The 26,335-nt window shown below is 36.6% G+C and overlaps 2 protein-coding genes across 3 annotated transcripts; one reads left to right on the forward strand and one right to left on the reverse strand.

Moving 5' to 3' along the window:
* Positions 1–6,250: 6,250 nt before the first annotated feature.
* On the forward strand, positions 6,251–11,234 carry LOC107818206 (uncharacterized). 2 transcript variants are annotated; one of them, XM_075222863.1, is made up of 3 exons: positions 6,251–6,642; positions 6,881–6,968; positions 9,337–11,234. In XM_075222863.1, the coding sequence occupies exon 3, from the start codon at positions 9,337–9,339 to the stop codon at positions 10,981–10,983; it is 1,647 nt and encodes a 548-aa protein (XP_075078964.1). In that variant the 5' UTR covers positions 6,251–6,642; positions 6,881–6,968; the 3' UTR covers positions 10,984–11,234. The 2 variants fall into 2 exon arrangements, with proteins under 2 accessions (XP_075078964.1, XP_075078963.1); XM_075222862.1 differs by having other exon boundaries at positions 6,252–6,642; positions 6,839–6,968.
* Positions 11,235–11,521: 287 nt separating this feature from the next.
* Positions 11,522–17,612, reverse strand: LOC107764653 (protein PIN-LIKES 6). Its single transcript, XM_075222864.1, has 11 exons — positions 17,464–17,612; positions 17,063–17,273; positions 16,489–16,568; positions 16,287–16,411; positions 15,827–15,948; positions 14,952–15,140; positions 13,697–13,771; positions 12,552–12,652; positions 12,262–12,314; positions 11,974–12,168; positions 11,522–11,825 (listed from the first exon to the last, which is right to left on the reverse strand). Exons 2-11 carry the CDS (start codon positions 17,219–17,221, stop codon positions 11,704–11,706), a joined length of 1,221 nt encoding a protein of 406 aa, XP_075078965.1. The 5' UTR covers positions 17,222–17,273; positions 17,464–17,612; the 3' UTR covers positions 11,522–11,703.
* Between the last annotated feature and the right edge of the window lie 8,723 nt (positions 17,613–26,335).

The raw sequence follows: 26,335 nt of genomic DNA on the forward strand, positions 1-26,335 counted from the left end.
CTACCCGAGCTGCTGCCAAAATTTTCGTTTTTATCACAAATGACTGCTTTCTTTTCAGTCTTTGATCGAAAGCTGTTATTTTTGGTTTGATCTGGAATAGTCCCAGTTAAATTGGACTGGGCCGGAGAAGACTTTGCAATCTTGCTTTGTGATCGTGTGATGCGTGATGATGTGGAATTGGAATTCTTCTTGTTTCTCCACTTCAACTCAGATAGACTTGAATGAGATTGTTCTAGAGCTAGTACAACTGGCAGAACTTTGATTTCTTCCACCTTACTACTTCTGCCAATTTTCTTCATGGCTGAAGAATATTTATCTCCTGATTTCCCATTAGTGCAGATATGAGAATCCAAGTTATTTTCTTTACTACTGCCTCCATTTTGAGTTTTCTTGGCTGCTTCTTCTGTTACTTTATGAACATTCCTTTTGTAGCACAAAATTGATGTGCTTTTCTTCTCTGAATTTTCTGTACGAGGAAGGGGGCCTTTCTGGCTGCTCATTCCAGCTATTTTGCTAGTCTCGTCTTCCCTTGCACCATTAGTCAGATCGAACTTATCACTGGTGCTTTTGAGCACTGAGCCAAATCCTCCGACAGGAGTAGAGAGTTTCTGAGATGAAGTAAAAACTCCAGTATCAGATTGACTTTGTACGGTGGCAAAGGCAGCGAATCCTAAGCACGTTCGAGGCTGAACTCCATAGTTTAGACTTATATTTGTGTGAGAGGGAAGGAATGAATGGTTTCCTTGCAATTTCCGGTTGGCAACCATTTGTGCTGTTGGTCCTAAATCTTTGACAAATGACATCAAGCTCTCTCGGTAACTACTATTCCTGTTCTACAAATGACAAATTCAATTATTATGGTAATGCACTTATATTTTTGTCATGTATGTTGTAGCTTAGTACAAAATACATGACAAAAAAATACACTCTCCAAATAAACTGCATGTCAGAGGGGCCAAAGTCTTTGATTTGGGCTCTAAAGGAAGCAGGCCGGAGAAAAGAACTTACAAAAATTAGTGACTGAGGATTCTTGTTACACATAAAAGAGTTGGTTCCATGGTAAGACGAAAGCCTGCAAGTTTCATATGTAGAACGACGACTAGCATGAAGAGAAGACAACCTTTGGCCATGTCTGTTACCTGTTTAAAGACAGTGAAGCAATAGGAATCAGAATTGTACTACTTGTCCAATTTGAGTACTTCTCAATAGTATAATTTCCGCAGCCAACTCAACTGGTAATCAAAGAAATAAATGTATAAAGCTCAGAGAACACAAGTGTCTTACCTAATAAGAATGCACTGTCAATCGGAGCAGCTCCACTGGTTAATGAAGGTCCTTGTTTGCTGCTTCTCCTAAATGTTGATGAAACACTTTGGCCAAGTCCGATATTTTTGGAAGAATCATCAAGGGCACCATCTGGTATTACACCTCTAGAATGGTTTTCCTTGGCTTCATTTTTCAATCTCCTCATCGATCTTAGTCTGGTCCCCGGAAATTCCACTTCAAAGTTTCCGGGATTAGTTTTTAGAAGATGAAATACTTTTTTAGCTAGTTCATATATAGCACGAGCCTGTAAATCATTAGAATCTGTCACAAATTGTTGGTCCTCATGATACTTCTAAAAATCAAAATTGTTTAAGGGTAATATCCTAATACCTGTCTGAAATAGACAGTACCAGAGGAGTTGAAATGCATCGCATTCTTTGAAATCAGAAATGCATCATGCTGCAGAATCATGAGTTTGAAAAGATGATTAACTGACAAGCACAATAGAGATCTGACTTCAAAACTGAGAGCTGCACATTTTCAAGTAGTCAAAATTATTGAGAGAGAAAAAGCAGACCTCAAACTGTTCAAGATTCTGATACATTCCTTCGTGAAGTTTAGCCCTCATTGTACCAAAATCCATAGGCTCTCTAATGATTTCATAGTAATTTTCCACCTTACAAGAAGCAGAAAATGTAATCAAATTTTACTCTGTAAGAAGACATGACGTGACCTTCAAGATGTAAAGTCATTCATAAAATCAAACCTCAGTGGGATCAACTGGTTCAGCAAATATTTCATGGGTATCCCTCCTAACATCAAATAAACCAACAAAGTATTACAATGTGAAATAACAATTTACAATGATGTATGTGGGAATATTGAACTGAGTCAAATGAATACTGACCTTTGCAGCACGTCCAGAATAAGTTCTAGTATACGCTTTTCTGGTAACTTTGTTGGTTTACTGGATGAATTTTCATGATGTGGCTCGCCCTCCTCCTGCAAAAACATTTAAATGAGAGGAAGTAATCAAAAGTTTAATTACATAGTGAAACATCCACAATGGTAAATCTAACCTCAGCAACACCCTTGTGTTTAGTTGAAACAGAAATACAAATATCTCCAACATCATGGAACTTTCTCTTGATACTTGCCCTTGTGCAGGAATCAGAATGAGAATGATCCTTCTTCTTTTTCCACCTTTGCATTTTCCTAAACAAAATTCATTATTACTATACCATATAACTTGTTACTTAGTCAATAATCCAAAACTCACCTGGACATGACTCGGAATCTAGGACGCGACCTGCATGCTTGATATAAACATTAAGTAAAAGAAATATACGCATGCAAATTAGGCAACTTAATGGATACTGCTCTAAATCTGGATAAAAAGGATTTAGAATGATTGATCATTGGGTGTTACAAGTTAATTGCCTGCAGCAGTTATGACTAATATTAGGATCTCCCAAAGGAGAAAGCCTTAAAAAGCTTAGTGAATGAAAATCAGGTGAAATATATCAAGTAAAATCTCGTTTATTATACATGAGTAAGTGTCAATTTGCTAATAATGCATTACTACAGTTGGAGAGATCATTTATATTTAAATTTTTTAATGATACATTACTATAGTTGGAGAGATTTAATTATATTAATTGTATATTGCTACTCTTAAGTAGAACCAGATCTGCAATAAAGCAGCAACTGTATACCTAAGGCTACTAATTACTTTCCAAATTACAGCAATGGTTCAATATTTATCGATGTATGTCAGTTATATGCAGCTTTACGTTGGGGTTCTTTAAACGTAACTGTTCCATTTCAACCAAATGAGTTTATTTCTTCTTTTATTAGTTATTGGAATTCTCTGTAACATGCTCATTTATATCCCTTTACCAAGTAAAATTTCACTATGTATTTATTTCTCAAGATTATTTACCAGAAAAAGAAATGTGGGATAAGAAAACATGGCCCTACATTTTAAGATCATGATCAAGGTCAAGGTTACCAAGTTTACAAACTTGACTTGTCGACCATCATAAATGTTTTGTTGGAAAACTAGAGCTGAGCTAAACTTGGATGCTCTTTTCCTTTTTCCATTAGAATTGGTAATATCTTGCTTCATAAGAAAATAGAAAGCTTTTGAAACAAAAGGGGAATTTCCTGACAATTTGTAAATAGGTCATTTTGTGTATTTGAGTCACGTTCCCCCTATTTGATGCACCGTATGTATATTTGTTGTTATGTGACTTGCGGGGATGGTTGTTTTGGTTTCGGGGAGGTTTTGAAGTGAATTGGAACACTTAGTTCCTAGGTTGAAAGCTTAAGTTGTAAGAGTTAGACCGAGGGTTGATTTTTGTGTAAACGATCCCGGAATAGTATTTTGAGGGTTTAGTAGGTTCGTGTGGTGACTTTGAACTCAGGCATATGTCCGGATTTAGATTCGGAGGTTCCTAGGTTGTTTTGGCTTGAATTGGCGAAAGTTAGAAATTTAAAAGTTTGGAAGGTTCATAGGTTTGACCTAGAGTTGGCTTTGATGATATCGGGTTCGGATTTTGGTGCTAGGAGTTAGAATAGGTCTGTTGTATCATTTTGGACTTGTATGCAAAATTTGAGGTCATTCCGAGTTGTTTAGGCATGTTCGGCGTACGTTTTGAATTCGAAAATTTGGATTAGTTCATTAAGTTTGGATTGAGGTGCAATTCGTGGTTTTGATGTTATTTTGTATGATTGGAGGCCTCCAGTAGGTCCATGTTAAGTTGTAGGACTAGTTGATGTGATTGGGCGGGGTCCCTAGGGGTCTTGGTGTGTTTCGGATAGGTTTCAAACCATTTTCCTTTGTTTTGGATTACTGAATTTGTGGTGTCTGGTTTTCTTCATCGCGATCTCGACAAGGAACTCGCATTCGCGGAGGGTTAGTGTGAGCTGCATAGTTTCCCTTCATCGCGTTCATGGTTGGGCGCCACGTTCGTGAAGCAACTAGGAGCTAGGAGAGTTTGGCTTACGCATTTGCAAGGTCCGGGTCGCGTTCGTGTAGGTTCGAGTGAGTTCTTCACCACGTTCGCGAGTGTATGGACGCGAAAGTGAGGGGTATTTGGAGGCAGTCATCATTTTATGCTTCGCAACGCGAAGCATGCGCCACGTTTGCGAAGGGTATGCCTGGACAGACTCTTAAGTACTCTATTTCAAGGGTTTTAGTCCTTTTATCACATTTTGAGATTGAGAGCTCGGATTTGGGCAATTTTGAGGGAATTTTCACGATTTGGATTGGGGTAAGTATTTTTGACTCGGATTTATTTATTATTCATGATTACAACCTTGATTTTAGTATTTGACTGGTGAATTTAGGTGAAGAAATTAGAAATTTTGGTAAAAACTTTTCTAAATGAAATTTGAGGATTTGAACCCGGATTTGGTGTCAGAATTGGATGAAACATGTATGGTTGGACTAGTATTCGAATGAGTATTTGAAATTTGTGACTTTTATCGGGTTCTGGGAGGCCAGTTCAGGTTGATTTTTTGACTATTTGATAAAGATCGAAGTTTATTGTTTGAGGTTGTTTCCTATGGCTTGATTGATGTTTTTGAGTTATTTTGGCTAAATTCGAGTCGTCCAGAGGTTGATTCACGTGTGAAGAGATTTCTAGAGTACTGATTTGGTTTGCTTAGTTTGAGGTAAGTATCTTACCTAAACTTAGTTTAGCCACTAGTTGCCTGAGTTATTATTGATAGCTACGTGCTACAGGTGGCACACTTGTGAAGAGTTGAGCTCTTGTGCGTGCACAGGGTATTATCCATGCTCGGGTTAGTGCTTAGGCTATGATATGCCTTGAATTGATTGCTAAGCTTCATGTTGCTATCTTATGTTTGTACCCTTTTTGTGAGCTATTTGAACCATGTTTAAGGTTACATATAGGTTAATCTTCTCACTGAACATGATAATTGCTACTTTCGTGATGCAATTGCCCGATTTGAGCTGTGGTAGCACACTTTGCACATGCATACACCTTAGCTTGTTACTTGTACTAGTACATGAGAATAAAATTTGACATCAATTGTTCATCTACATGTAATCTGGTACATCTACGTATTGTGTGATATGGATTGGAATGGTAGCACGTGAGTTCTCCGTGCGGTTGAGAAATGATAGCACGTGAGTTGTCCATGTGGTTGAGCTATGATAGCACATGAGTTGTCCGTGCGGATCCGAGATATGATAGCATGAGAGTTGTCCGTGCGGTTGATATTATTGGCACGTAAGTTGTCCGTGCGATTGAAATATAATAGCACGTTAGTTGTCTGTGCGGTTGATATATATGGCTCGTGAGTAATCTGTGTAGCATGCAGATAAAGATCTATCCTCCTAGGGTCACCTCTCATGTTTCTCTTAGTATTAGTGTACACGCGGTACGAGAATAAACTGATTAGTGGTTTGGTTCGATTATTGCATTTCTTCTCTACTTGCAAATTTCCTTGGTTGTATACTTATTTTATGAGAAAATCTTCTCTACATGCTGGATTGTTGACTGATACAAAGTTTAGCATATTATCTCTTGTATATCGAGGTGACTTTATCTGTGTTTTCATGATTTGATGATATTATTGCTGTATAATTGTGAAAATTCATGGGTTGAGAAGATAACTAGCGAGTATCATTGATAATTCTTGCCTCTATTACCTCACCAAAGTTAGTTATAGTACTTGTTATGTACATGGAATCGGTTGTACTCATACTACACTCTGCACTTAATTGTGCAGATCCAAGTGTTAAACCGAGCCGTAAGTTGATGTGATTCTTGTTGTGTGTTTGCCGAGAGACGAGGTAGAGCTGCATTTTGACCGTAGTATTTGGTATCTCTTCTCATTTCAGTTGTTGTTGTTATTACTTTCGGACATTATTTTCATTTGTACTTTCAAATCTGTACCTCTATTTTGAAGCTCATAACTCTATATTACCAGTTCTGAAAATTTTATGTATTGATGCAGTTATTTATGTTATTGGCTTTAGGCTTGTACTATTTCCGTTATAATCTCTTTTTCCATTTGTCTTCCCGTAAAAGAACTACTTGGTGGGTCATCAAGATGAGACTACGCAGGAGAAAGCTTCTGTATCCCAAAAGTATCTTGTCCTAAAAAAATGTTTTATTATTTGGTGGGGTGCGGAATTCACACCAATGACTGCTTCTTCCTAACCTGGGGCTCCCCCATTTTCTAAGCTCTCAACTTTTATGACTAGTACTAAAAACATATTTTTTCCCATTTTCTTTATCGTCCCCTCCCCCCCCTCCCCCTCTCCCCCCCCCACACCCGGTTTTCCTACCTCTCATACTTTTTCTTCATTTTTCATGTTCAAAATGTCTGCTTTTCTTCTGGGTAAGCCCTAATTTCTCCTCTGATTCACTATTTTTCTTTTCCTTTTTTGGTTTTGTGTTACTTAATAATCTTCAATTCTGATGTTATTCTGCTTATTAACAACTTATATTTGTCAATTAATTTCCAAAGTTACTTCTTTTTTTGTTACTGTAAATAAAAATTTCAAGTCTTAGCGCGTTGTCTTTTCTCATTGCAGCTGGAATTGACCCTTTATACTCTCCTTTTGCTTTTGCGTCAGTTGTTTTTTGCTTAATTTAGGAGATCGACTGTGCTGCTTCTTCTATTAACAAATTGACGATCGGTAGACTGCACCCATAAATTTTCTGGTGCGTATTTTCCTATTCCTTTTCACAAAATTATTGTGCTTTTTGTGTGTGTGTATTGTCAAATGTGCTCTGTGGATTTCATAGTCTAATAATTTAGCTTCCTGCAAAAAATGCCAGTTCCTTTACACCTGGATCCTCTGTGAATTAGTTTGCCTTCTTTTTGGCTAATTGTTCAATTATAAACAGTTTAATTGTTATCTTGCTCCCTTTTGTCTTCTATCGACTTATTAAACTTTGCTAGGGGCTTAATGGTCTCTATTCTATCAAGACTTAGATGAGAGGATCAGTGAGATTTTACATTATGAAAACTTTGGCAATTGATCAGTTGTTAGAATTAAAAAATGAACCGTCAACTTGATCAGTTTGCCATTATATTGGAGCTTTCATGGTAAAGATTATGGGAAAATGTGGAAGCTGGAATGAGCACCAACTGAGGTTAATTCTGATGATCCTTAATCTGTGAAGCAGCTATCCAGAAGAATGAGTTAATTGAGGACTGGCCTTCTTCCCCCTATTTTCGAAAGAAAACTCTGGATCGCGATTAATGTTTCTATGGTGGATAGTTATTTCTAAACAAATAATCCATGTGCTTGTTAAAGAAAATTTGTAGCTTAAGCGGATGGCCTTTGAATGGTGGCTGTGGTAGACAGGGATGTGTTTGGATAATTTTGTGCAACGTTACTATGTAGTTGTATTCATAGCAGAATTTGGCAATTTAAGTGAATTGGCAATCATTGTCATATAGGTCAACATAGAAAATAGCTGCATCAGAAGCAACTTGATTGTGTTTGGGAAGGGTGACACTATATCCAATTTTATTTTTATTTTTTTGGTTGTATTCAGTGTTTTAAAAGGCGTTTTCGGGGCTAGCCCTGGGGCAAGGCGCACCAAAAATGCCCCGAGGCGTGGGTGTGGGGCGAAAGTTTCAAGAGGCGTATGCCTGAGCGTTTGGGGCGCGCTTTTGTAGTGAGGCGTAAGCCCCAAAGACGTTTTCAAATTAAATAAAATTTGTTGAATAAGTCTTTCATGCAATACCCAAAATTCTCAAAAGTCAGTTTGTAATTACTCAAAAGTATTAAGACCTTTTTTATTGATTGAAGCCCTAATTTATGGTCTTTCCCGATTCTTTATCTTGGCCCCCTAGTCTGCTAATATCTCCCAAAAGCAACGAATATTCAATTTTTTTACAAATACAAAGAGAACTCCATTCTCCTTCATAGCAGCGAGTTTAAAGTTCAAATTGTAGGTTAGTCAGCCTTTTTGTTCCTCCATGTAGAAAACTTTATTCTTTTCGACTCAAGTTACTTGTGCTTGTAAGTAGCGTATAATATATTGTTTTGACTAGTTTTTTATGGGGATGGAGCACATCTATATATATATTTTTCTACATATTTATAGTTTTCTTCAATTTTTATGCAATTTTATTTGTATTTACTGTAATTATAGTATTTTATGTAATATTAAAAATAAAATACCCATGGGGCTTGCGCCCCGTGCCTCGAGACTTACGCCTCGCTGAGGCATATGTAAAATGCCTCGCCTTTCGCCACGCCTTTTAAAACACTGGTTGTATTACCCCAGGTAGGGGTAAAGTCTGCATGTAGACTATCCTCCGAGACCCCACTTGTGGGATTCAACTGGTTTGTTGTTGTTGTTGTTATTGTTGTTGTTGTATTCCAAAGACTGAAGGGTACTTCAAGGAGGAGAAATCATTTATTGAAAGAAGGATATCCGGTTAACAAATGAAGCCAGCCCCATCTGGAACCAGTCAAACTGAATGAAAACCACAAACTCACCAGGAGAAGGTTCTCAAACTTAGTATCTATTCTGCCTTAGGAAAGAAAAACCTTTGCTAAATCTCAGTGGTAAAGACGGTAGCTTCCATCCTCAACTTTCAACTTCCCAAAGCACTCAGAATATGTAATAGATCATATCCACCAAACTGACGTGGATTATGCATCTCCGGCCTTTTCAATTCAAACAAGCTTGTTGGTTGTTCTTTAGTTGTAAAATTTTATCTTAAGGTCATTCTGGAGTTATTCTAAGGAGTAGCCATCAAATATGCGAGATGCACGAGCATGCAAATACATCATATATGTATCTCTTCTGTATTTTGAGCAATGATTGGAGGTAAATGTCATTGTAGCTCGGTAAAGAATAGGGGTTATAAATTAGCCAGCCAAGTCCCCCATTGCTGTTGAACCATGTACAATTTGTAGTTTTGAACTAATTCTCAAGCAGCAGAAGATAGTTCATCATGTCTAACTCATCTGAATGTGGCTCCTCTTTCCACTTGTAGTGTCTGAAGTTTCAGTTACTGAATATTCATCTGTTTTTTGATTTCATCTTGCACACTGTTTTTATGCAGATGGATGCAAACTCAGATGCTGTTTCACCTGAGTTTTCTGATTATGTGTTTGGCCACATGAGTAGCATTTTGGCTGTTGGCCAAGCTGGACTTGCTCCTTCATGTGCTTTATGTCATAGATTGTTGATGTCAGATAACGAGGCTGGTGAGTTTGAAGAAATAAATATGTGTGCTGATTGTAAATTTTTACTCCTGGAGGATCTTGGGACACCCATGCGAGATTATCAAAGGAGGATGCCTGTGTCGAGAAGAAGGTTGTACAGTAGTTCTGAGTCAATTGAGAATCTCTTTTCTCAACACTTCTCACAAATGATAAATTTGGCAAGGCAAAACCCAGCCAATGGTGTAGAGCATGATAATCAATCAATAGAAGGAGATGCTGGTTTAAGGTCAGTGCAGCACACCAGTTCTCGGACCACTCCAAGTGGGTCTAGGAGGTGGAGGAGGGTTCATTCTGACACTGAAAGTGATGGTGCTGATTCTCTATTTGGGGAGACTGAATCAAATGTCACCTTCAACGGGTATAGGAACTTTAATAGTGAAATTGAGTCCATTTCTTATAGTGCTTATGGAGGGAACTCTGATGCTTCTGTTGATGGTAATAGTTACCTTGATAATGATCATTCTGCTCACTCAGATGAAGGAAGTGACTTCGAAACTGATACTGATATTGACCCAATGGGTGCTGGTATGTATCACTGGGACTCTGATAACGAGGAAGAGGAAGAAGATGACAATGAATTGGAGGAGGTTGATACTGATGCTAGAGCTCAGCTTCAAAGGTCATTACGCCCTAATGAAAGCAGTCACCCTGGAAGTTGGCCCAGACAGTTACGTTCTCCTGAATTTCAGGGTACAGTTCGTTTCAGAATTCCCGAGGGCAGTCAAAGACATGTTACTGACATGTCAGCCAACTCACTGGAGTTAGAACTGCGGACTGATTCCAGTGACTATCTTGATGCTAGAACTTTCGAGGAGTTACTAGAGCATCTCTCTGAAGCAGATGGCTTAAGAAGAGGAGCACCACCTGCAGCTGTCTCTGTTTTAAATCATCTACCACGTTTGGTTGTTAAAGAAGACCACAAACAGCTTGACAGTTTGACTTGTGCAATCTGCAAGGATTCTCTTGTTGTTGGCATAGTTGTAAACCAACTTCCTTGTTCTCACCTGTATCACCCCTCCTGTATTTTGCCTTGGCTAATGTCAAGAAACTCGTGCCCCCTTTGCCGCTATGAACTTCCAACTGATGACCTGGAATATGAGTACAGAAAGCAGAGGGCCAGTAGCAATTTGATGGCTCACGGAATCCCACGGCATGAAATAAATGAAGATGGTTCTTCTAGTAGCACCGATGGTGAAGAAAATGATGAATTTGGTCATGGTGGAGCAGAATCAGCGCAAGTGATCCATAATGACACTGTCAATGAACAATCTGGTAGTGAGGGTACACGAGGAAGATGGTTTTTTGCAGCTGCTGCTCCTGTTGTCGGTGTTGTTGGAGTTGTTCTGATGTTGTGGTTAGGTAACCCATTGATGGAGAGGAGCCTTAGTCTCCCTATTTTCTGCTCACAAGGGAGACGTACAAATCAATCTTTTACCTCTCAGCAGGTTAATAACCAAAGCAGGAAATGGTGGTCTCTGTTTTAACTTTTTATTTTTTAGTTTTGATCCGTCTGTTTTAACATGTTACTGGTCGTTAGATTGGTAAAGCTTCAAAGAATAGGTTTTACTCGGTGAAGAAACGTATTCGAGGCACCATATAGGTCGTATGTTGTGAACACACCGGTTTGTATTTGGATTTTGTCAATCTCATCAGTATTCAATGTGGGAGCTTATTCTGCTCTTGAATAAATCAAGGCAAGTTCGATGACCTCGGTCGACATGCTAATTTGTATTTACTAGTTGATTGGCTTTTCACATTTCCGTTAATATTCACCACCCAAAATTTGGATAGATTCTTAGGGTTGCACATCCTGTGGTAGTACTGACTCCGAGCTGTTATATACGGGTTAAAATGCTTGAGATCTTTCCATTTACAGCCTTTTCCAGAACGTCAAGCTTTTGCCATATTTAACTTATGATATTTCTGCTCTGAGTGTACAAACTGGTACTCAGTCCATCTCTGATATAAACTTTTCTGAGTTGGCACAAGTTGCTTTTAGAATATGAAGCAGCAAACAACGAATAATGATCAATATCTTCACTATCAATAATTATTTATAGTCGTAGCTGGTCTTCCTACATACTAAATACATCTTCTCGAGTAACTATTAACAATGATGGCATAAAAGCAGCAACTTTGTAGAAGCTGGAAGAATCTTAGGAGAGGAATATAAAATATCTTCATCAAAATCCTTCGTTTATGATTCAAAAGAGTATGTTGAGATAGAGGGTGATCCATCCGGCCATAGAGAACACAGCAAAGATATGAACCCAGAACAAGATAGAAGCTGCCTCTTTCCCACATCCTCTCAAGTTAGCAACAGCACCTACCAACCAGACCAGAAATAGTCGAACTCAGTATACAAATAACTAACTCAGAGAGATAAAAAGTTATAAACACAGCCATCTTAAATATGGCGTGGAATTTTACTTCTCGCTACAGGTTTTTAATTGATAAGTAAACAGTATTCTTACCAGAAAGTACAGATGTGGGCATAGTATGCTGAAGAAGTAAAACAAATCTGAACATTTTATCATCAGGGGGGAGGAAGCCAAGCTTATCAGCTAACATAACTATGCTAAGCCCAGTTGGAGGAACCAATAGCAGCCGCCCAAAAATAATGGCAGCAGTTGTCTTTAGACCAAGCTTTGCACTTCCAGTTCCTGGTCCTGTACATGATTAAATATTAAGGACATGGCATAAGATATTAACACACGTCAATGAGCTTTATCACGAAAAAGGGAAAAAATGAGTGGACTTGCCATTAACAAGGTTGCCTCCTAAAGCCAACAATATGCAGGGAATCATGGCGTCCCTGGTAATAAGTAATACAAAGACCATCACATTATTTAGTTCACTAAGCATCATCATACTCCATAAAAAAGGTTCTATTGACATTTACTTATGTGAGAATAGCTTGAAGGATCAATTTCATATGAATATCTTAGGATGAAAGAAAATCTTAAGAAACATCATAGATGCAGGAACTTTTGCATGTAGTGCAAAACCTTAGTAGCTTCATAAAAAAAATTCTGCAATGAAATCAACTTACCCAAGAATCAAACAGCTGTCAGTGAAGAAGTAAAATGGAGCATCAGAAGTAAATATCAGTCGCCTTAGGACTGGCACACAGCCTATGATAATAGCTAGGATCTGTTGAAATGATCAACAACTCATATGCTCTGAATTAATGAAATACTAAACAACATAATTTCCCAAAGTTCCAAACATTGAAAGTCCGTCTATCTGAAGAACAGTTAGATATACAGATAAAACATTTGTTTCTGAAAATTTAAGTTACATTAGAAGTGGTATATCTGCTTAATAGCATTTTCGCAGTAATTTAAACATCAAGCAGCAAGTCGAAGCTGTTAAATGAAATTTCGATAGTACCCCAAGAAGACCATATCTAAACATTTGGTCAGTAAGCACCCATAGTTCAGAACTTTGTGATTAAGGTTATGATGCTCTTTTATTTCTAAATGCTAAGTTGCTTGGACTCAGTTGCGGGTGCGGGTGTCTGATACAGTTGCGGATCTAGAAGTCGGATCCTTCTTGATCTAAAATTTAAGATTTGGGGATACGGATCCAGGTGTGAGACAATATGTGGAAAACTTACAAGGTATTCCAAAAAAGAGAAAATATTGATCAAGAGGAGAATCCAAGAAGGAGATAAAAGGAAATGACTGACATAGAAATTTTTATACACAAGGTATTCTATTTTCTTCAATTTCACCCTAGCTTTAGTTTTGATTTCAAAAAACAATGTATCCATCTCAAATTTGTCCGTCGATTTTGGTCAAAGGACCCAAAATTGGTTGACCAGATCCGGTACGGATCCCACACCCACACATGTCGTGTCAACACGAATGCGGCACCGAAAATAAAGAGTCCGAGCAACTTAGCCTAAATGTAATAGCAAAAAATTGCCTATAAACAGAAAGTGAAGCCTTCCCTAGCATAATATCTTACAAAATATGTTAAACAAGTAAGAAAAAGCATTCTCCAGCCGAAATTAATTTGTAAGATAATTTGTCAGTGAAAATATTTCAGACCCTATTTTGTGGGATTACACTAGATTTGTTGTTATTGTGTTGTTGTTTTGTCAGTGAAAATATTCATTATAGAGCACCGAAATGAAGTAAGTTGAAAGAGGAGAAATCATCATGCGTGTCCATTCCAACATATTGAACTTACAGAAGCTATAATGGGGGGTTGAATGATTTGCTTGAGTTTCAGTTTCTCATAGAGAAGTTTAAAGAAACTTTTACTCTGCAAAAAAAAAAAAAAAGAAGAGACGAACAATGAAACCGTCAGTATCAGTACAATAAAATCAAAATTGGATCACTGAAATCCATATCAAAATATTAGTATCACATTGCATTATGAGAATCCAGGATCCAGAAAACAACAGAAAGATTAATTATCCTTCATCACTATGTTGATATGACAAGAGAGATTGGATCCTTTCGGGTTGATCCAATCATCCATCAAAAGTTCCTCAGCTAGTTTGGTTTTCCCCAAATTGTTTGCGACTGAGGCATATTTATTATTTTTGTTGTATCACTATGTTGGCATAAAACAAAAAAAATATGAACCTACAACAACATCCAGTTATCTATCAACTGTAATTCAACCCCTAAAAGCAATGAAGAGACACCATCAATGCCTTCATCTTATTGGCCAAAGTGAAAGGCTACAGTCATGCCTCAACGTGCAAGCAAGTTAAGGTTGAATTTTGAAAAACTCAAAATCATAAGTTTAATATTCCAGTGAAAATCCATGATTTACGGATATGAAATTTGTGGATTGCAGTTAAAATAGTCACACATTAATTTTGATTCATCCAGAAACACCTAAGCGAGAATTTGATATGCACTAAACATGACTCTTAAATATCTAGCTACGGATTTGAAATCCTTATTCACCAAAAAAGTAAATGGTCTAGATTTTTTATAAGTCAATTCACTTCAAACACTGAGTGCATATGCACCTAAATGTGAACTGGTTGCATTAACCACCACTCTTGGATATCTAGGTATTATTAGGAGTCCTAATTCACCCAAATGTAATTACTCTAGATTGTCAAACTCAATTCACTTGAAACATTGCAAATCCAGATGCACCTAAATGGGAAATTGGTTTGTGATTAATCTTTATTTGAATTAAGTCCTCTGAAGAGAGTAAAGGAGCTTTTGATGGTTAGGAGAAGCTTGAGTGCCATAATCATTCAGGGTCTTAACAAACAGCATTTTCTGTTTACAAGAAGCTAGACATGTTACTAGAATAACTGAGGAATATCGCTAGAGAAATCAGTTTACGGCATGCTTTGAACCCTACTACCAAAATTTTAAAGCTCTTCTCCGGTTGCATAAGGGGAAATCTTTTTTTGTAACAGTGACATTATTGGCAAAGGGGCAATTTATCTAAACATAGCACAAGGCAGTCTCACCTTTTCTTCCGTTGAAGAACTTGGGCCAGCTGTTGTGAGTAATGGAACTTTCTCTGTGGAACTACCCATTGGATGGCTATCTTTGTTAGGAGTCTTGATGTGAATATTTCCATCTTGAACATCAAAGGTACCTTCACGAGGAGGTGCGAGCATATGAAATACATAGGTGTACACGACAATTGCACCAACCTAAGCACAAATAAAACATTGAATCACTGTTAACTTTGGCAAAAACAGTTTTGTATACTTCAAAAAAGTTTGTAGAAAGATCCAGGAGTCATTACTTTTAGAGCTATGTGTTTGACACAAACTACTATACTATATTGCCTAATAATTTCTATTGAGAACTCTGGGGGTTCTATCTTTCTAGGGGACGGTTAGACAGAAAATAAAAAGCAGGACAAGAAGACCCATTGGTTGGTAAAATACACTCAAAAATGAACACGAGATTTCTGCACTCCTGTCAGCCAGGACATAGTGTGTAAGAATTTAAACGTTTTAGCGTGGAACATGGTTCCAAAATTTCAAAAATAAATGAATCAAATGTTTTGGTGTCTAAATGCATTAATAATGTACTCATATCCACAAGAATCTAGACTTCGTACACAATTGATGCTTCTAATGGAACATAGCTAATAGGATATCGGGAATATAGTGATAGTTTTTGCGTTGTCCTTGAAACTGAAATATCCACTAAAGTATGTTTCAGTCAGACACGAGACTGCGTCCAAAGTTCATAATGACAGAAATGCAAAATAAGTAGTAGTAGAAAAACTCAAAAGCGTCAAGAAAGAAAAGATACATCCAATATAGAACTACATCAATTAAAATGGATGGCAAAGACCCCAAAACATTAATTCTAAAGTATTGCATACCCACTGGCCAAATGAGATGTACGCATTTCCATCTCGAGAGCATTTCTCGTAGTCACCAAAAGGATTTTCTTTATCTCTACATAATGCTGCAATCAGGACTAGAGGTACATTTCCAATATTCCCTGCATTACAGGTGTAAAAATTCATAATGCATCTGATCATGTAATGAATTCCAGATGCCAACACATAAAAATAGTATATGTGAACTTTCAGCCATATTACAAATTTAGTTATGTTTTAAGCATACCATACATAGAAGGAACCTTTAACTATTATTATGTCGTTAGGTGTATTGTGAAAAGAAAGTTATAAATGCACTCTCCAACTACCAACTTCAGGCAACCATACTACTAAGTGCAGTTAACTCCATAACCACCAATTCAGAATAATTATGAGTGGTAACAAGGGAACAGCATAACACTAGTTATGAGTGGTAACAAGGGAACAGCATAACACTTACCAATTCCAATCTGTATAATGGTAAACTTAAAATACGGGTATGGTGGGCGTACAATTGTGGCAACAATTAAACCTATAATAGAACCAGATATGGTGGCAATGACTACGTTTACAGGGATAAACCACCTGATAAAATGAATGAATATCAGTTGAATCAACTATTTTGGAATTGCGAAATTGAGAAGTTTGTATTCAATCCTTACCACTGAAGCAGTTTCTCAAAAGTAATGGCTTGTCCAAGTTGAGAGAACATCAAACATGGGAGCAAAAGTGAAAACACCAACTGCATAAAACCATGAATTGGAGATTAAAATGAAGCAGTCTAAGTATCCTACTGACAGAGGCCGGTGCAATATATGTGTGTGTGACAAACATCATATATGTACAATGGTGTTAAATAACTTTAAAGGTTGTACCGTTCCTAGATCCGGCACTGCCGCTACTATGTATTCCCTATGTATAGCCCGTTTGGCGCAAAAGTCAGCTTATTTTGACAAGTGCTTCTCAAAAATACTTTTGTTAAGAATAGTTTGTGTTTGACTAATTAATTTGAAAAGTAATAACCAAACTTTAAAAAACTACTTCTGAGTGTATTTTTTTCTCAAAAATATTTTATAAAAAACTCTTCTCCTCAAAAACACTTTTGTTCCTTTCAAAACCTTAGTCAAACACCTTAATTTTAGAAAAAAACCTTTTGACCCATAAAAGGGCGCTTTTGCCTCGGAAGAAGCTTGGCCAAACAGGCTGGCTAGTAGGGAGTGAGGAAAAAGAACTAACCCCGTCTAAAAGTTTCCTTCCATTGGCTGGCAAGATGTTAACATACTTGGAGGCCATGAGAAATCCCATGAAGCAAATGGTAAAAACTTTTGCTATGGGCAAAACAGCAATCCTAATGGTCCCAATTAAAGACTCTCCTCCTTGCAGAAGAAACTCCATCTTTTACTGCTAAAGATTCAGATTCTTTTACAAAGTTGAGCTTTGCTCCTTTCTGCAAATAATTACCAAATAATTACTTATCATTCTAAATCAAAGGTGGATTCTTGGTCAATTAACAAGCATCTTAATGATAAAGAAAAGTTAAAAACTTAGTTGTCAACATATAAAAAAAGACGAATACTGTAGCTATAGATTCACAAGAAACTAGTGTAACCATGATCCTTAATAAAAAGCAGACTTACCAAAAAGGGAAACTTTCAGGCCATTCAAATGTAGTCTACTGACATGCAAATAAGAGTTTCAAGTCGTGAAAATAAACCCACCAAAAGAAAAGGTGAGGAAGGGAGTTCAGAAAGCAATCATCGAAAAGGGTATAAATAATAAAGGAGATATTTGTACAGCTTCGCGAATATTCATGACAAGAAAATGATGCGAATTGTCATTCAAAAGTTAATGATTGATGAGTAAAAGTCAGCTTATTTTGTGGAGTAAAAGTATTTTGGCGAGAAACAGTTTGTGTTTGACTAATTAATTTAGAAAATACTTCTGAGCAACAATTAGTATTTGGCCAAGCTTTAAAAAACTGTTTCTAAGTATATTTTTCTCAAAAACATTTATCAAAAAAATGCTTTTGGAGAGAAGCTATTTTTTTCTGCTTCTCCAAAAGTGCTTCTGTTTCTCTTCAAAAATACTTTTTTTCCTTCCAAAAGCTTCGCGAAACAATTCAATTTTTGGCCAAAAGTACTTTTGGCAAAAAAAAACACTTTTGGCCAAAAAGAAGCTAGGCCAAATAGGCTATTAATTTGCAAAGATTTGGACATGAGTATTTCAATGGGGGAAAAAAATTAATTTTTGAAGTTAAGTTGAGAAAGGGGTTCTGTATACGATTAAAATCGGGCCCACCCGATTTTACTAATTTACCGTGACTAGTGTGAAGGATCGAAAATCGATCCCGTAATAGATCAAACCGAGGCACGAGGACAAGGTACTGAGTTCGAGATTCGAGGTACCTATCAAGATCGAGGCCTGTAGTGATTAATACCAAATGAGACATACATCGAGCAAGATCGAAGATATCATAATAAGAGAAAGACGAGATATCCCTAACTGGTTGAAGATCATTGCGGAAATCTCGGAACGGATCAAATCAAGGACGGTTAATGAGCTAATCATGGGATTTCCTTATGTAATTAGAGTTATATCATAATTAGAATTCTTCTACTTTAGGCAAAATACATAAGTTGTCACCCGAACTATGACTCAAATCCCTGTTACACACATTCCAGGAACGAATATTACTTTACACACCCAACCTTTCCAAAGTGTATCTAAGACACACCATTTTTTTCTTAACCAGTTTTTCAGAATATGTGCAATATCACGCACCAATCAAACAGTGACACGTGTCATTTAAAAAAAAATTAAAATTATAACCCTCATCTTCCTCGTCTAAACTACCATGGCAGTCTTCCTCCTTGGCCATCTTCCTCCTCTCTTACCATCAAACACCATAGCTTCTTTCTTCACCTTTTACTTAATAACAAAGCCACCATTAATTAACAAAAATCACCAGAAAACGCACCCAAAAACTCCATCTTTTCCGCTGAAATTGAATCAAAATTTTTGAGCCCAGATCCAACTCATTTTTCATTTCACTTTGGTAAAAGTTCGACCGCCATTAACTGCCATCGCCACAAAGTCAACTATTTAAAAATCATCCATTAATAAAATTAAAGAATGTGCAAAATCTTGAGCTAAGCTTTAATGGTTGGAAAAAATTTCAAAAAATTCTCGCTTCCTAAAAATTTGACTTCGCCATGGGTAAAACTCAAGTTAAGCTTCTCTATAACGAGAAGAGATATAAGAAATCGTGGTATATCTATTTGAGAAGAAGGAGATCGAGTGGTGGAGCTCAAGGAGTAGCTATGGCAGAATTTTTAAAAAGGAAGAAGATGACTCAATTTAAAATTTTAAAAAACTAAAAAAAAATTGACATCTGACACAAAATTCTTCTGTTCACGCGACCCATTTGTTGGAAAAAACACGCACTATCCACGTGGGCAAAGCAGTGTGTATTAGATACACTTTAGAAAGGTTGGGTGTGTAAAGTAATATTCGTTCCTAGAAAGTGTGTAACAAGGATTTGGGTCATAGTTTGGGGGTAACTTATGTATTTTGCCTCTACTATATAAAGAGGAGTTCCAATCATTTGTAAGCCACTTGTATTCCTGCGTATCAAAGCCATATAATACTCTTTTTAACTTATATTTTCTTGTTCATCAGTTTGCTATATTTTTACTTGTTCTGGTATCAATCAGCTCGAGGGTACTCTAACTCGAGGGTTGAATTCCGTCTCAATACTAGTTTGCTTTACTTTATTGTTAATTTCTATCACTAATCTTCACATTTATCAATTGGTATTAGGTGAAATCACATGTCCTTAAAACCACATTATAAGTTTAATTGTTATCCAATTTTAAGGATTTTGAAAATTAAAATTATACTCCATTGAATATGTATTTTATTTAAAAATAATGTTTCGTTTTGTGAGGGAAAAAGTTTTACTTATTGAAACTCATCTTCAAAAAAATTCAAAAAATCCTTCCGGTGTATAATCAAACAAATAAAAAAAAATTATGAACAAAGTATCAAGTATTGTTGTGAAAGACTTACAATTTTGATTTTAGTTTGAAACCCTTAGAAATTTTGAAGATTACTTAATTTCAATTTCAGTAGAAGTACGTTGAGATAGTAGCTTGTTTGACTAATTTATTTTGAGAAGCATTCTTATTAATTATATATAGAATAACAATTTATGTCAAGTCAGAATTACCTTTTCCCCCCAAAATTATGTTGATGTGAATCATTTTTTTTCCTACTTCACCAAGAATAGTACTGTAATGAGAATATATATTCGGGCAATTAATGTTTATATTTCAGATTGAATTATTGAAAGGAGTTGAGAATGATTAGACTTGGATTATTGCATTATTGGTAGTCTATTTTACGCTTTGTAAACTAAACTCGTGGCAGTTGACAATAGTAAACATTGTTTGAAATCAGTTGAAAGCGACGCAATCTTTTTTGGCTGGATAGACAAACGCAGCTCCTACCTAATGAATTTATCAGTTGAAAGTGTCGATTCCCAAGTTTTTGAGTCGTGACCGTTCGCGGCTTCGAAGAGCTGTCCACTGATGTTATAATTCACCCTTGATACATACTAAAGAAGAGACTCTCCTAATTCACCCTTTCTTATTTATCAAACGCTACTATTCTCATTGTGTGATACGTTACTTCCTCATTTTTCCTAAGTTGAATTGAAAATTTTGACCATGGATCAGAATATGTTCGTATAAATTACATACATAAAGGATTCTAGACAGAAATGTGTCTCACAAACGACAAACTACACCATGTGCTTCACAATATTATATACTCCGTATATGTTTGGTTAGATTATCTCATCAGTGTACAAAGCAAAACATATACTTGCATACATGTGAGTAATTCAATCAAACAATCAGGTGTATAATTAAGAATAATATTTAATTTGATGCCTTATCAATAATTATGGTATTTATAATTGAGCAAGGCATTTGGCAAGTGACAAACATGACTACTAATGATAACAACACAATAATAAAATATATCGTCTTTATTCATTACTTAATATAGTAGATGCCTGATTGATCTTCGAAAGCGAAATGACAGCTACTCCCGTTTTCTTGCGAGTCCGAACCGAAATGTTTTCTTTTTGGACTCAAAGTACTTAAATAGGTTAAAAAAAATTTAGTTACCAAAATATGTAAATGGACGTTAAGGTAAAACGTGGTTCATTACTATGTTTTATATAAAACACTTTTTACTACCTCGTTTTACTTGGAAGCTAATAAGACGGCTATGTAAAGCGCGGTTCAGTAACGCATTTTATACAAAATGCAGTGATGAACCGCGCTCTACATATATAAGTAATCGTCCCCTTCCCTTTTCCCCCACGTTCTGGACAAAATTCCCCACTCCCCATTTTTAAAAACCTTTGGCGGTCCCCCCCCACCCCCTAACTCGATAAAATCATCGAGTAGACCCCACCTGTCCCACAAAAACTAATTAAAGTTGGTCCCACCTTCTAGCCAAGTATTGTTGTGGGTTGCTTGTTTCGGAGTCAAATTTTCAATTCTTCAACTTTCCGAAAAACATAAATGGAGGTATTCCGATTTAGTTTATGTCGAAACTCGTATAAATAATGCATATTAGTTGTTTTGAATGTATTCCATGTTGTTTTGTATTTTTTTTTTTGCGATTAAAATGATATGTTATTTTTATCCGGATTAAGATATTAATGTTCTAAAAAAATATGTAAAAATTGTGAAATTGTTATTATTTGTTAATAAAAATATATATATATATATATATATATTTATATATATATATATATATATATATATATATATATATATATATATATATTTGTGATTTTTCTTTTTAGTCGCTAGAGCTGTCACACCTCCTTTTTCATCCGAAAGGGGATATAAGGAGTTTTTCCAATTAAAGTGATAAAACCAAAACGAGATTATTTATTCAAATTCAGAGTCGCCACTTAGGATAATTTATGGTATCCCAAGTCACCGGTTTAAAATCCTGAATCGAGGAAGTTGACTCTTATTTATGGTCTGCGAACACAGAAAATCGGGTAAGGAATTTTGTTAACCCGGGAGAGGGTGCTAGGCACTCCCGAGTTCCGTAGTTTTAACACGGTCGCTCAACTATTAATATTTGGCCTAATTATCTGATTTATTACATGTTTTAAACCTATTGTGCATTTTTAAAACCACTTTTAATTATTTATGGAATTGGTTGGAACAAATCGCGATGCCGCGCACTCGTTTGTTTTTGTACATATTGTGAATCGCATCACGAGAACCGTACCCACGAACTACAACATGTTTATTTTATTCTTATTTGAAGTAATGGTCGGGTCACATGAAATGCACCCCCGAATTAGAATTTATGTATCGTGACCATGCCATGGGAACCGTATCCATGGTCACGATGTTTATTATTAATCGCGCCTAAAGCAACTAACAGTGTTCATTATTCTTCCTAAACTTTGAGATTATTGTGATGCCAAATTTATGAACAAGATATTATTGGGGAGCAAATAGGTCAGCTAACACAATCCACTATTTGGCCAGATTTCTTATGGTTCAAGACCCACCTTATGACCCATTCTTATTCCTTGCCAAGAAAGAAACAACTGCAGTTTTTTTATCTACCCGATTAAAAGCATTTATTCAAGAACCAAAACTACATACATCACAATCGAAATAAAAACTAAGTAAAATAATTTAAATGAAAACTAAGATATGGTACTCAAATTTAAATGAAAACTACATACACCTTCTTTTGAAAAATACTCTATCTCTTAGTGCTAAACAAATTTCAACCCATCCAATCATCCTTAAGCCCGATCTTCTCAAATGATTTAAAAGGTAGAGATCCTTAACTTCCATGAGCATGACTGCTTTGGTTCTATGTAAACTTGGCTCATGCTCATTTTTCCAATGTTTCATGTCTTTATTCATCTTCAAAAGTATCTCTTTCTCACTTGTCCAATTCAAGACTAAATCAGTTTTCTAAGATCTGACCAAAAATTTCACATGCATGTCATGTCACTAGAACTAGCATGAAAAGAACTATGCACAAAATAGACACACAATGACTGACTGCCTTTTTTTATTGAATAAAGGATAGAAGGGTCCGATAGCACAAAAAGAAGAAGAAAAGACGACAAAATAAGCTACCATGACTCCTCTCTGTCTAAAAGAGGAGTAACTTTCCAGTTGCTAAGCGATGTCTAGCCACAGATTACTACGGCATTTGACCATTTTAATTGCTTTGGATTCAACACTCAAATTTTGACAATCATCCCGAGCAGCCCATGTCCTATTGCTCAAATCTAGTAACGTCAACCCCACATTTGCCTCCATTTTTTTATTTTTCACCGCCAACTTGCCTTTTTGTGACATTGGATCAACAACAATGGTGCTTGCTCCATCAGTTGAGAATATACTTTTATTTCCGAAAAATCTTGGATGGTTTTTGTGACTCGCCATTGCAAACCAACAAACTGACCACCTTTGACTAGCTTTTATTTCAAAACAGCAAGCATGTTAGGATAAACACTCTCTTTCTTTTTTTTTCTTTTTCTCTTTTCTGTTTTTTTTCTTTTCTCTTTTGTTTTCCATATTTTTTTAAACCATTCGATCGAACCTGATATGGGTTGCCTACGTATCATGTGGGAACATGAATCAAATCTTGCGTAGTTCGGGAAGATTAGAAATAAAATAATCTAACTTTTTTTTTTAATTTATACAAATCAGCCCATGAAACTCCTAGCAAAGATTTTGATTTTTGTTTCGAAAGAAAGACTTATAAAAAAGAAAGAGAATATTTTTGGATTTTAATTTTTTTTTGTGTGTGGGAATTTTTGGAAGGAAGGACTTCTAAAGAAGAAAGAAAGTATTTTTTTTAGGATTTTAACTTTTTTTTTGGAATTTCGAAAGGAAAACTTCTAAAGAAAAGGGAAAATATTTTTGAATTTTTGGACTTTACTTTGAATTTATGAAAGAAATACTTTGAAAGAAAAGAGAAAATATTTTTTGAATCTTGAAATTTAATTTGAATTTCCGAAAGAAAAACTTCTAAAGAAGAATGAAAATATTTTTGGATTTTTGAAAAATTGGGGTCTAAAAGAAAGAATTTTCTAAAGAATGAAGTAAAATAAAATATTTTTAGATTTTTTTTAAATTGGGGGCCGGGACCGATGAGATTTGCCTACGTATCTCACATCCAGTGAGAATCAGATCCATGTAGTTCGTCCAGTTTTGACGGAATAAAAGAAACATGACTTTTTAAAAATATTGGCTTATTTTCTTTCTTTTTTTTTCAAAATTTTGGTAGAGTTTTGAATTTTTTCAAATACCTACCTCTCACTCTTGTTTTTTTTTCCTTTTCCTTTTTTTCTATTTTTTTTTCATTTTCTTTCCCTATTCTAGAAGCTAGTCAACATGCAAGCCTGAACAGACAGATACGCAAGTAGCACGTAAGATGCATCAGGATGGTCTTTTAATTTGGGTACACCTGTCCTAGACGGACCCAACTCCTGTGTTGAGTCCCCAAAGTCAAATACACGTGATGCAAACAAACGTTCCTACTAGAGATCCGACATGAGGCTGTGTTATTCTAGGTTTAAAAACCTGGGTGTATTGTTCTAGACCTGGCTTACCCGAGCGGACAGCTCGAGCCGAAGGGGGCAACGTACCGGGAATACACAAGTGTGACGACCTGGCCAATCGTCTCATGAGTTACCGCTCCGTTTCCCCCATTTCTGCTTCTTATTCTTTGTTTATCGGTTCTATGTATGATTGGGTTGGTTGGCACGGGTTCGGAAAGGATTTGGTAAGGTTTGAGACACTTAGTCTCTTTTGAGGAAGCTTAAGTTGAAAAAGTCAACTGAATGTTGACTTATATGTTAGAGGGCTCGGATGTGAGTTCCGATGGTTCGGATAGCTTCGGGAGGTGATTTGAGACCTAGAAGCGTGGTCGGAATGTGTTTTGGAGGTCCGGAGTAGATTTAGGCTTGAATTGGCGAAATTGGTTTTTTAGCGTTTTCCGATTGATAGGTGAGATTTTGATATAGGGGTCGGAATGGAATTCCGGGTGCTGCAGTAGTTCCATGGTGTCAATTGGGATGTGTGTGCAAAATTTCAGGTCATTCAGACGTGGTTTGGTATACTTTTTGATCAAAAACGTAATTCGAAAGATTTTGGAAACTTAGGCTTGAATCCAATGTGTTTTGATTGATTCGATGTTGTTTGAGGTGTTTTGAAGATTGGTATAAGTTTGAATGGTGGTATATGACGTGCTTGTGCTTTTGGTTGAGGTCCTGGGGGTCTCGGGGTGATTTCGGATGGTTGACGGAAATAATAGAAGTTTGAAATGGCAGCTGAAGTTGGAATCTGCTATCATAACCGCATCTGCGGTTGGAAGGCCGCAGGTGCGACCCCCACAGATGCCGAAAGGAGTCGCAGAAGCGAAAGAAGGTGAGGTTGGCAAGAACCACAGAAGCGGTTGAGGAACCGCACCTGCGATGGCGCAGGTGCGGGTTAGGCATCGCAGATGCGGAGACTGTAGGGCTTAAGTGAGGACCGCAGATGCGGTTCATGGACCGCAGAAGCAGGATTTTGGCTGCAGATACGAAATCCCTAGGCTAGAAGGTATAAAAGCAATACTTCGCAATTTTTGAGTTGTTCTTCACCATTTCAAGTCAGTTTTAGAGATTTTTGGGAGATTTTGAAGAGGGAATCAAGGAGTATCATCTGGAGGTAAGATTTTCGAGTCTAATAATCGATCCTATGATATTATTTTACGGATTAGAGCTGTAATTAATGGAAATTAAGGGTTAAAATTGAGGAAACTAGGGCTTGGTATTGGAGACCTAGACATGAGGATTTGAGAGGCCATTTGTGGTTGGATTTTGGGACTTTTGATATGTATGAACTCGTGGGGATAAGGAATCTATTGATGTAAATTTTATCGAATTCTGAGACGTGGGCCCGAGGGTCAGGTTTTGGTAATTTCGGGATTTGTGTTTTAAATTGATTATTTTTGCATGGGCTTCGTTCTCTTAGCATATTTTGACGTTGTGATTCTGATTTAGAACAGATTCAACGTGAGTTGAGGCCGATTCGAGGGGCAAAGGCATCGCGGGCTAGAGTTTGGACCGAATTTGAGGTGAGTAATGATTGTAAATGTTGTTCTGAGGATATGAAACCCCGGATTGCACATCGTTGTGCTCTATAGAGGTGACGCACATGCTAGATGACGAGCGTGGGGTCGTGCACTGTTGGGGATCGTGACTTAGTTCATCCCGAATGATTGTTTTACCGCGTATTTGACTAAAAACTGTTTGATATCATCATGTTTTGGGCTGAAAGCCATATTTGGGCCTCGTGCCAACTATTTGAACCCTTAGGGGATTTTTACTGATATTTCCTCATTGTTTTGACTTTATACTTGAACTCAGTCATGCTATATTCTACTGTTTTCATAACT

This window comes from Nicotiana tabacum, chromosome 10 (genome assembly GCF_000715075.1).
Source record: "Nicotiana tabacum cultivar K326 chromosome 10, ASM71507v2, whole genome shotgun sequence".
Taxonomy (NCBI): Eukaryota; Viridiplantae; Streptophyta; class Magnoliopsida; order Solanales; family Solanaceae; genus Nicotiana; species Nicotiana tabacum.

Bases quoted from the DNA above. Each gene is read 5' to 3' on its own strand.
- LOC107818206 (XM_075222863.1), top strand. From the start codon at position 9,337: ATGGATGCAAACTCAGATGCTGTTTCACCTGAGTTTTCTGATTATGTG.
- LOC107764653 (XM_075222864.1), bottom strand. From the start codon at position 17,221: ATGGAGTTTCTTCTGCAAGGAGGAGAGTCTTTAATTGGGACCATTAGG. The intron at 15,949-16,286 runs GTAAGTGTTATG...CCTGTAATGCAG, and splicing joins CATTATACAGATTGGAATTG to GGAATATTGGAAATGTACCT. The intron at 15,141-15,826 runs GTATGCAATACT...ATTTGTGCTTAG, and splicing joins ACATCTCATTTGGCCAGTGG to GTTGGTGCAATTGTCGTGTA.